The 12421-nt window shown below is 41.8% G+C and overlaps 1 protein-coding gene across 4 annotated transcripts in view; it reads right to left on the bottom strand.

Annotated features, from left to right (window-relative positions):
• Positions 1–12421, bottom strand: part of MAN1A1 (mannosidase alpha class 1A member 1) — a 242319-nt gene that overhangs the window by 94225 nt on the left and 135673 nt on the right. For all 4 annotated transcript variants that reach the window (XM_056566448.1, XM_056566445.1, XM_056566447.1 and 1 more), the window contains exon 4: positions 5450–5530. In XM_056566448.1, coding sequence (XP_056422423.1) covers positions 5450–5530 — 81 coding nt within the window. The remainder of the gene's footprint in view (positions 1–5449; positions 5531–12421) is intronic.

The following is a 12421-nucleotide window of genomic DNA, read 5'->3' on the forward strand; positions in this document are numbered from 1 at the left end:
TCCACTGATGTTTGGCCAAACAGGAGCATTTTACTGGAGGCGCCTTATTGTTTGTTTGTGTGCAAGGGCTGGGATTGAGAAATGTGCAGAGTACAGTACTTAATAGTAAGAGCTTCTTTGGTGTTGCAAATTGTAGGTAGAGAACTAGAATAATGAGTAAGAAAAAAAGGAATAAAGAACCCTAGCTTGAACAAGACATAAAAGTGCTTATGTAGGTATTCAGTCCTGAATGAAACCTTGTTTATATCCTTGGATCAGAACCAATGGTCGAAAGTGTTCTTATAAAGTCCTTATACTAGCAAATCCTTAAATACAGTAATATATATAACATTCAGTAACCTTCATTACTATGTGTAGACCACCATCTAACAGCTGCCTAAGTGTTAATATACTAAGAATGCTATGTGTATGGACCCTGCAGAATAGCACATGCAGTGGCTGTAGGACAACATTATAACATTTACCACTGCAGGCAACACTATGAGACACTAGGGCCCTCATTTACTATTCTAAACCCGACTTGTTTTGTCGCATCTTTGCCTGCGACATGTCGCAGACATCGTGCGCCAGTCTGCGACACGATGCAACATTTTTTCCCGACGGACCCGATATGGATTCTCCCAACCCCGAAAAAGGGGCGTAACCCGACATTTCTGAGCTTTCCCACATATTTATAAAGCTTTCCAACCCCAATTTGTTGAATTGTTGTGGATTTTTTCCCTACATCTCAGAGGAGTAAAATGAGGGCCTAGATGTACTGCATTTATAGGGAACAATTTAAAGGAAAACACCTCCACAATATGGTACACAGAGAATTCTGACACACTGTTTTTTAAATTTATTATTGATCTACGTAACAGATCTGTAATATGGCTGTTTACTAGTTAAAATCTTCAATGCCATCCCAGATTGTAAGTACATGTACATAGTAGCCCACATTTGTCAAACTGTGTTTTTTTTTACCATAACATGTTAGAAAAGCTTGTTAACCCCTCGAGGACGAAGGGCATACAGGTGCACATTTGCATCCTGGTATTTAAGAACTAAGGGCGTACCTGTACACCCTGGTCCTGTTACCAGGGTTTAGCACTTCATACCCAGTGGGTCCTGATTGCCATGAGCAGCCAGGACTCACAGTTAATGCCCGGCATCCCCAATCAGACCAATGCCCAGCATTAACCTTTTAGACGCCGCAATCAAACTTGATCAACGCGATCAAACAGCGTCGGTTAGCTCAGGGCAGCTGATCGGGACATCCACGGCAAAATTGGGGTCCCGATCAGATGAATGGCATTGCATTGTACAGTCTATGCAAATTGGCCTGGTCCTTAAGGTCAAAATGGGCTGTCTCCTTAAGGGGTTAAGATATAAGCTGTGCTGTGATTGGTTGTTATTGCTCAGACAGTTTCGGCTCAGGAAGATTGTTAATTACAGCATGAAAATAGTGGCTCTGATTTTTCAACCCAATTATAAAGTAACAACTTTAAATTAATTCTAAAACTATCACTGTAGAGGACAAAAGGGTTTCCACCAAGATAAAGATCAGATCCAAAAAGAGAATAAATAGCCATTCCTAACTAAGGTGTTAAACTAATTATCAGCACTTTTTGTCTTCTATTAACCTTTATTGGCTAGGATTACAGTATTGAAGTGCCTTGGACAATGAAAACTATTATTACATTGCACAGCACTGCAGAGTGAGCTATTTTTCATGTCATTTTATTTGGTTATTAATTGATTCTACAGAATAGAAACAGAACAGATGAAATAAATATATTTTAAACTTTAGAATGAGTCATTCTTATAGTTGACATTTTGATGTGGATACTTGGGCACTGAAGACCTTGGACACAAGAGTTAAAAAAATATATATATCACCGTAATAAGATGTTCCATTCCTAGCTGTCACATGAAGAAATGGCAGAAGCAGAATTTTCACAAACAATATTGGACTTTGCTTTTCCTGTAAGTGTCATGTACAAAGGCTTTGCAGCTTTAACAAAGCAAATCCACATGGACGGTATCTTGTGGCTGATGCGTCCCTGACATTTCCCTAGAACTAATTTCAGCAACGCTTTTCAAAACCAGTATTAAGTAGCCTTATATAATATGGCACATACAAAAGATCATTGTCAGAGGTGAACATAGTCATTCAGGAAGAGTATTATACATTGAAACAATTGTATACCCATGTGGGTGGACATTCTGAATGCAATTGTAAAAATGTTTAATTCTAATAAAGGGGAAAGCTTTTAAATGTAAACTCTACTTTTCTCCTTTTTGTCTATTTTATAATTTTTAATCACATGTTAAAGACTGCTGTTAGACTGTCAAGTTGAACATTGCACCTGTTCTGCAGGCATCATGTTATTTAGCAGAGAGCTAAGCAGATTTATGCTTAGTCTTAGGGCTTGTTCTCACGTCCCGTCTGTTCCCGTTCTTTTATCCCCGTTTCAGTTCCGTTTTTCCGGATTAAAAACTGTTTAAAAAAAAATCCCATTGATATGAATGGGATTTTTTTTACAATCAGTTTACATCCCTGTGCACCCGTTTGCACTCCTTTCCGTTTTTTTCATGGAAGAAAAAAACGGCACATGCAGTTTTTTTTCTTCCGTGAAAAAAATTGAAGAAAACACGGTCCCGTTCCGATCAGAAGTTATTAAGCAGGGGAGTGGGCAGCATGGTCTGCAACCCTGCGATGTACACGATTTATTTTACTTTAATTTTAAATTCCCCGCAGGGAACTCTGAATGGCCCGTACTGAGGAGCCAATCAGGGCTCCCTGCGAGATTTTTAAAATGGACAATGTATATTAAAAGCTCTGTGGGGGACAAGATATATAGCTCTATATATCTAGCCCCCCAGCACATTTCTAAAGATATAACCCCCACCAGCGCAAAAATATATACCCCATAGTATATATGTGTGACCCCCCGCCAGCACATTTGTGACCCCCCCCCCCCCCCCGCTGGTGCATATGTCATCAATGCAGGCTATTTTACTCGCAGAACTTTGCACCAGCCATCATCGCCGCGATGCTGCTGATAGAATACTATTCATACATAGCGCTGCAGGGGAATATTATATAGAAGTGCTGTGGGGCCCAGATATATAGTATTACCTGACCCCCACAACACTTCTATATAATGCAGCGCTATGTATGAATAGTATTCTATCAGCAGCATCACGGCTGATAGGGCTATATATCTTATCCCCCCCACACAGCGCTTTTAACATACATTGTCCATTTTAAAAATCCCGCAGGGAGCCCTGATTGGCTTCTCAGTATGGGCCATTCAGAGCTCCCTGCGGGGAATTTAAAAATCAAAGTAAAATACATTGTGTACATCGCAGGGTTGCGGATCATGCTGCCCGCTCCCCTGCTTAATACTCTCACTTCTAAGACCCAGTGCGATCAATCCCTCAGCCCCTGTACTACTACCCCCATCATGGAACAGAGTCTGTTCCATGATGGGGGTAGTAGTACAAGCACTAATGTAGCCACCCCAGCCGCCGGCAGACTCCAGCAGCAAGGAACTACTACTCCCACCATGGAAACAAGTCTGTTCCATGATGGGAGTAGTAGTAGTCCTGGCTGTAGGAGTCTGTAGGTGGCTGATTTTTCATAAAAAAATTAAAAAACTTAAAAACGGTTAAAACACTTTTTTTTTAAATAAACGGAACGAGAGCAAACGGCCGTGTGAAAGCACCCTTGTAGGCAAACTTATTTAAATCCTTTGCTCTTTTGATGCTTAGTTGTCCAGTTGGTGGGTCCTGATCATTTACTTACCGTATATACTCGAGTATAAGCCGACCCGAGTATAAGCCGAGACCCCTAATTTCAACCCAAAATCCCAGGAAAAGTTATTGACTCGAGTATAAGCCTAGGGTGGGAAATACCTCATCCCCCCCTGTCATCATCCAGACCCGTCATTAACATCCTCATCATCCCCTTGTCATCATCCCACACATCCCCCCTTCATCATCCCCTTGTCATCATCCCACACATCCCCTTATCATCCCACACATCCCCCCTTCATCATCCCCTTGTAATCATCCCACACATCCCCCCTTCATCATCCCCTTGTCATCATCCCACACATCCCCCCTTCATCATCCCCTTGTCATCATCCCACACATCCCCTTATCATCCCACACATCCCCCCTTCATCATCCCCTTGTAATCATCCCACACCCCCCCCCTTAATCATCCCCACCCCCCTTCATCATCCCCACACCCCCCCCCCCCTTCATCATCCTCTTCTCATCATTCGCCCTCAGTGGTCTTCAACCTGCGGACCTCCAGAGGTTTCAAAACTACAACTCCCAGCAAGCCCGGGCAGCCATCGGCTGTCCGGGCTTGCTGGGAGTTGTAGTTTTGAAACCTCCGGAGGTCCGCAGGTTGAAGACCACTGCGGCCTTCAACATGCGGACCTCCAGAGGTTTCAAAACTACAACTCCCAGCAAGCCCGGGCAGCCATCGGCTGTCCGGGCTTGCTGAGAGTTGTAGTTTTGAAACCTCCGGAGGTCCGCAGGTTGAAGACCACTGCGGCCTTCAACATCATCCAGCCCCCTCTCACCCCCTTTAGTTCTGAGTACTCACCTCCGCTCGGCGCTGGTCCGGTCCTGCAGGGCTGTCCGGTAAGGAGGTGGTCCGGTGAGGAGGTGGTCCGGGCTGCTATCTTCACCGGGGGCGCCTCTTCTCCGCGCTTCCGGCCCGGAATAGAGCCGTTGCCTAGACAACGACGCATCTGCGTCGTTGTCAAGGCAACGTGACTATTCTGAGGCCGGGCCCGAAGCGCTTAGAAGAGGCCTCCCCGGTGAAGATAGCAGCCCGGACCACCTCCTCACCGGACCACCTCCTTACCGGACAGCCCTGCAGGACCGGACCAGCGCCGAGCGGAGGTGAGTACTCAGAACTAAAGGGGGTGAAAGGGGGCTGGATGATGTTGAAGGCCGCAGTGGTCTTCAACCTGCGGACCTCCGGAGGTTTCAAAACTACAACTCCCAGCAAGCCCGGACAGCCGATGGCTGCCCTGGCTTGCTGGGAGTTGTAGTTTTGAAACCTCTGGAAGTCCGCAGGTTGAAGACCACTGCGGGTGGGGGAGTTCACTCGAGTATAAGCCGAGGGGGGTGTTTTCAGCACGAAAAATCGTGCTGAAAAACTCGGCTTATACTCGAGTATATACGGTATGTAGAAAGCAGAATTGCCCACTTGAGAGAGCAGGAATTTAAAATACCAGTTATACTGAATCTTTTATACAAACTTATACTAATCTGCTCCTCCGGTTCTAAAAATTGCTATCTACACATCTGACTGCACGGACATCATGACCGGTTCCCTTTAAATTAGCTGAAGATCAACACATCATTCCTGCACTTGATATGAAACCTTCTGCTAAGGAAATCTTATCTAAATGAAAAGGTGCTGTAAATTTGAAATCCTTACCTCTTCTCCAGAAAGGTAATAAGCAGACAAAAGGCCACCAACAAAACGAATGTTTACTTCAAAGACTGACACCTCAGCATTCTAAAAGGAAAGTGAAACAAAGTAAGGGTTACAAAAACTTACATACAATGCAGACATTTGCAAAAATTTTGAAGCCAAGGCAAAAAAAAAAAAAAAGTTTTTCCCCCTCCGGAAAAAAGGATTTTTTTTTCCAAAAACGTATGCAGAATGGAATAGTTTTACGCATTGAAAATCATTGTCACACTGGAAACATAATAAGGAATGTATTCAAAATTATAATGCTTGAAATAAAAGTTCAGCTTAACTCCTTCACGACGCAGGACGTAAATGTACGTCCTGGTGAGCTGGTACTTAACACACCAGGACATACATTTACATCCTATACATAACTGCGAACATCGGAGCAATGTTCGGATCATGCGCGGCAGGTCCTGGCTGCTGATAGCAGCCAGGGAACTGCCGGTAATGGCTGACATCCGAGATCACGCGGATGTCCGCCAGTAACCCCTCAGATGCCGCGGTCAATACAGATCATGGCCTCTGCCTGCGGTCATTTAAATAGATGATCGGATCTCCCGCAGCGATACCATCATGCAGAACGCCAGACGGAGGTCCCCTCACCTGCCTCTGCTGCCTTCCACGGGTCTTCTGAGATCGAGCAGACCAGAGCAGAAGATGGCCGATAACACTGATCAGTGCTATGTCCGCATAGCAACGAACAGTATTCCCTTTGGGAACTATTAAAAAGTGTAAAAATAAAGGTAAAAAAAAAAATTTAAAAAAATAAAAATTTTTAAAAACCCTCTCCTAATAAAAATGTAAATTGTCCCATTTTCCCTATTTTACCCCCAAAAAGTGTAAAATATAAACATTTTATATACATTTTTGGTATCGCCGCATGCGCAAATATCCAAACTTTTAAAATATAATGTTAATGATACCGTACAGTGAATGGCGTTAATGTGAAAAAAAAGTCAAATTTCAGCTTTTTTATAAAAAAAAAAATTCCCCAAAAAATTGATTAAAAAAATGTATTAAATGTTTTATATAAGCAAATATGGTATCAAAAAAAGGACAGATGGCGGCGCAAGAAAGTGAGCCCTCATACTACCGATTGTACGGAAAAATAAAAAAAGTTATAGGTCTTCAAAATAGGGGATTTTAAACAAACTTTTTGGTTAAAAAGTTAGAGATTTATTTTAAGCGCAACAGTAATAGAAAAGTATGTTATCATGTAGAGATGAGCGAACTTACAGTAAATTCGATTCGTCACGAACTTCTCGGCTCGGCAGTTGATGACTCATCCTGCATAAATTAGTTCAGCTTTCAGGTGGTCCGGTGGGCTGGAAAAGGTGGATACATTCCTAGGAAAGAGTCTACTAGGACTGTATCCACCTTTTCCAGCCCACGGGAGCACCTGAAAGCTGAACTAATTTATGCAGGATAAGTCATCAACTGCCGAGCCGAGAAGTTTGTGACGAATCGAATTTACTGTAAGTTCGCTCATCTCTATTATCATGGTTATCATTTTAATCATATTGACCCAAAGAATAAAGAACACATGTCATTTTTACCGTAAATTGTACAGCGTGAAAACAAAACCTTCCAAAATTTGCTAAACTGCGGTTTTCTTTTTAATTTCACCACACAAATAGTATTTTTTTGGTTGCGTCATATATTTTATGGTAAAGTGAGTGATGGCATTACAATGGACAACTGGTCGCGCAAAAAACAAGCCCTCATACTAGTCTGTGGATGAAAATATAAAAGCTATGATTTTTTGAAGGAGAGGAGGAAAAAATGAAAACGTAAAAATAAAAGTCTTTAACCCCTTAAGGACCAAGGACGTACCGGTACGTCCTTGGTCCTGCTCTTCCGATATAACGCGGGGTTACACAGTAACCCCGCGTCCTATCATGGCGGGCCCGGCGTCATAGTGAAGCCGGGACCCGCCTCTAATAGCGCGCAGCGCCGATCGCGGCGCCGCGCGATATTAACCCTTTAGCCGCGCGCTCAAAGCTGAGCCGCGCGGCTAAAAGTGAAAGTGAAAGTTCCCGGCTAGCTCAGTCGAGCTGTTCGGGATAGCCGCGGCTAATCGCGGCATCCCGAACAGCTGACAGGACAGCGGGAGGGCCCCTTCCTGCCTCCTCACTGTCCGATCGCCGAATGACTGCTCAGTGCCTGAGATCCAGGCATGAGCAGTCATGCGGCAGAATCGTTGATCACTGGTTTCTTATGAGAAACCAGTGATCAGCATAGGAGATCAGTGTGTGCAGTGTTATAGGTCCCTATGGGACCTATAACACTGCAAAAAAAAAGTGAAAAAAAAAAGTGAATAAAGATCATTTAACTCCTCCCCTATTAAAAGTTTGAATCACCCCCCTTTTCCAATAAAAAAAAAAACACAGTGTAAATAAAAATAAAAATAAACATATGTGGTATCACCGCGTGCGGAAATGTCCGAATTATAAAAATATATCATTAATTAAACCGCTCGGTCAATGGCGTGCGCGCAAAAAAATTCCAAAGTCCAAAATAGTGCATTTTTGGTCACTTTTTATATCATTTAAAAATGAATAAAAAGTGATCAATAAGTCCTATCAATGCAAAAATGGTACCGTTAAAAACTTCAGATCACGGCGCAAAAAATGAGCCCTCATACCGCCCCATACACGGAAAAATAAAAAAGTTATAGGGGTCAGAAGATGACAATTTTAAACGTATTAATTTTCCTGCATGTAGTTATGATTTTTTCCAGAAGTCCGACAAAATCAAACCTATATAAGTAGGGTATCATTTTAATCGTATGGACCTACAGAATACATATCAGGTGTCCTTTTTACCGAAAAATGTACTACGTAGAAACGGAAGCCCCCAAAAGTTACAAAACAGCGTTTTTTTTTCAATTTTGTCGCAGAATGATTTTTTTTCCCGCTTCATTGTAGATTTTTGGGCAAAATGACTGACGTAATTACAAAGTAGAATTGGTGGCGCAAAAAATAAGCCATCATATGGATTTTTAGGTGTAAATTTGAAAGAGTTATGATTTTTTAAAGGCAAGGAGCAAAAAACGAAAATGCAAAAACTGAAAAACCTCCGGTCCTTAAGGGGTTAAGGCCCAAATGGGCTGTGTCCTAAAGGGGTTAACCAGTAAATAAACTAAATTTGCTTTTTAAGTTTTATTTTTGTTATAAAATGGCACAAGATAAGGCATTGTGGTACCAGCCCCTGATCAGTTGGCACCTGCCGCGCACAGAATGTCTGTCCACAATTTCCGTTGTGTGAAAGAATTCACCTAAAATAATGCAGCGATTTATTTTCCTTGCAGAAAACCTCTTCTGCTCCATGGTAAAATGATGCAGAAATTTATGTTGAGTCTGAATAAAAATTTTGTGGAAAATAAACCTCCCCATAAAGTCCTGTTGACTGAATGGGATTTTATAGGAAGAATTAACATGTTAATTCTTCTACCGGAATTCAGTTTCGTATCAGAAACGTCGACATGGAAATCACTCTGTGCACAGAGTAGAGAAGGCCATTGAAGTCAATAGCAGTTTGATGTAAGGCCGAATTTAACACAGAGATTCCAACTACAGGGTGGGCCATTTATATGGATACACCTTAATAAAATGGGACTGGTTGGTGATATTATCTTCCTGTTTGTGGCACATTAGTATATGTGAGGGGGGAAACTTTTCAAGATGGGTGGTGACCATGGTGGCCATTTTGAATCCAAACATGTGACACATCAAACTTATTGGGAATTTCGCAAGAAAAACAATGATGTGCTTGGTTTTAACGCAACTTTATTCTTTCATGAGTTATTTACAAGTTTCTGACCACTTGTAAAATGTGTTCAATGTGCTGCCCATTGTGTTGGGTTGTCAATGCAACCCTCTTCTCCCACTCTTCACACACTGATAGCAACACCACAGGAGAAATGCTAGCACAGGCTTCCAGTATCCGTAGTTTCAGGTGCTGCACATCTTGTATCTTCACAGCATAGACAATTACCTTCAGATGACCCCAAAGATAAAAGTCTAGGGGCCATTCAACTGGCCCACGACCACCAATCCACTTTCCAGGAAACTGTTCATCTAGGAATGCTCAGACCTAGCACGTTCCCTGAGTTTTTCCAGCAAGATGGTGCACCACCACATTGTGGGTGTCAGGTCCGAGTATTCCTAGATGTACAGTTTCCTGGAAAGTGGATTGGTCGTCGTGGGGCAGTTGAATGGCCCCCAAGGTCTTCCAATCTGACCCCCTTAGACTTTTATCTTTGGGGTCATCTGAAGGCAATTGTCTATGCTGTAAAGATACGAGATGTGCAGCACCTGAAACTATGGATACTGGAAGCCTGTGCTAGCATTTCTCCTGCGGTGTTGCTATCAGTGTGTGAAGAGTGGGAGAAGAGGGTTGCATTGACAATCCAACACAATGGACAGCACATGGAACACATTTTATAAGTGGTCAGAAACTTGTAAATAACTCAAGAAAGAATAAATTTACGTTAAAACCAAGCACACAATTGTTTTTCTTGTGAAATTCCCAATAGGTTTGATGTGTCACATGACCCTCTTCCTATTGAAAAAACAAAATTTGGATTCAAAATGGCCAACTTCAAAATGACCGCCATGGTCACCACCCATCTTGAAAAGTTTCCCCCCCTCACATATACTAATGTGCCACAAACAGGAAGTTAATATCACCAACCATTCCCATTTTATTAAGGTGTATCCATATAAATGGCCCACCCTGTAGATTTGCTGTATTGTGATCTAGCCCTAACTCTGCTCAGCCTGACCTTATTCTGCATTGCCGATAATGGTCACACTATCCTATTGAAAACATATCTCTACTGCATAGTAACCACCCATTAAAAAAATGTATTTTTTTTTTTTTGAGAATGCCATCATTAACTGCACATTCAGCAGATGGATTCTTGTTTGCCAGATTTAACATTAACGACAATTCCAGCCTGCATACATTTTTCACATACATACATCATATTCAGTGTTAAAATTATTGAGAAAAAAAAAACAAGAATACAGACTCTTGATTAATTATAACAACCAGAAAAAGCCTAGTCACTATAATCTACCACTTTTTAAAAGGATAGATAGATAAATTAAAAAGGATAAGCCAAACACAGGGTTAATTAAAATTTACTGAAGATTAGCAAACTGAATACAAAGCTTTAGCGCACTTCTGTAACCTTAAAATGGGCATGTATTTCTGAAAGATAACTATGCAATTAACCATCACTTAAATCTTACAGTACAATAAGAAAAGGCTGAAATACAATTACCTAAGACTAAAAAAGTTTGATTTTGGTACAACTGCATGGCACGATAATGAAAATATACTTTAAATGATAAAGACATTAAATATTAATGTTGTAATTAAAATATGCACATATCAATTTACGCCATTTCCTTACAAAACCTCTTTTGAAAGTAAAATTATATTTAAATAAGAAAGTTACATTGTAAATTAAGAGATGAAAGAACAAACAGGTAGATAGCAGTAAAGCTTGGAAAATGGACAGGGTGCCCAAATTAAACAATAAAGAGGGAAACAAAATAAACACCCAACACACACTCTGGTAGTATAGTATTATGGATCTGAACCCAAGAGGATGGCCTGCTAACTGCCATTTGATTTAGAAGTCACAATGGCTAGGTGCTATTTATAGAGTCCCTTGTCACAGAAGCATTAAAAAGCATGTACCAACATAATATGGCCAAACTTAAGAAACTTTACCTAGTTATCTTACAACTGTGTTGCACCCTCAAAGTACTTAAAGAGATACTCCGCCCCTAGACATCTTATCACCTATCTAAAGGATAGGGGATAAGATGTCTTATTGCGGGGGCCCCGCTGCTCAGGACCCCCATAATCTCGCCTGCAGCACCACACTGTCATTACTGCACAGAGCAAACTCGCTATTTCCAAAATACTATTTCTAAAATAGTATGCCGTTTTTTTTTTTTTGCTGTTCTGACACCATAGGGTCTTCCTTAATGTGACATGCCCCCCATTTCAGAAAACCGGTAATTACTCAGCAGTAATTTTGTTTCCCCGAGCCATGACACAACCACCTGAGAGAGGGACTCCACCCCTAGGGACAGAAAACCTGAGGATGAAAAGAAGAACCCTCCTCCTCAGCCTCAGTGAGTGTCAGAGACCAGAAGAGCCATCTTAGTTAGTAAACATAACAAAACCATATATTACTGAACAAGGAGAAAAAGGAAGTGAACACCCACCACGTGAGAAAGAAACCTGAAAACATAGGGTGGGAATGCCCTGGTGCTGTCATGGCTCGGGGAAACAAAATTACCGGCGAGTAATTACCGGTTTTCACGGTCACCATGACAGCACCACCTGAGAGAATATCAGAGAAACCAATTTAAGGTGGGATTACAGATTGCAAGACTTTGCAACCAAAAGAAAGGGAAGAACTTCCAATGTTCACCCTATAGTGACGAAAAAAAGTATGAGGTGAAGACCATATAGCAGCTCTACAGATCTGGTCTGTAGAAGAGCCCTTCTTTCCGCCCAAGAGGCGGCTACTGCTCGAGTTGAATCAGCTCTAAGACCAAGTGGGGCAGGTAAGCCTGACACTGAGTATGCTAAGGTAATAGCCTGTCTCATCCACCTAGACAAAGAATTTGAACTGGCTCTCTTGCCCTTATTACATCCTGAAAACTGAACAAATAGAGAGGTACACTTCCTGAATTCTCTCGTCCTATCTAGATATTCAAGGACACCTCTACTAACGTCTAAGGCACTAAGGGACCTTTCCTTATTAGTGGGTTGAGAACAAAATGAGAGAAGAACAATCTCTTGAGACATGAAAACCGGAAACTACCTTGGGAAGATAGGCGGGATCAGGAAGGAACACTATGCTATCTTCCAGGAACTTAGTAAAAGATAGAGCTGACAGGTCCC

The sequence above is a fragment of the Hyla sarda genome, chromosome 3 (assembly GCF_029499605.1).
Source record: "Hyla sarda isolate aHylSar1 chromosome 3, aHylSar1.hap1, whole genome shotgun sequence".
Taxonomy (NCBI): domain Eukaryota; kingdom Metazoa; phylum Chordata; class Amphibia; order Anura; family Hylidae; genus Hyla; species Hyla sarda.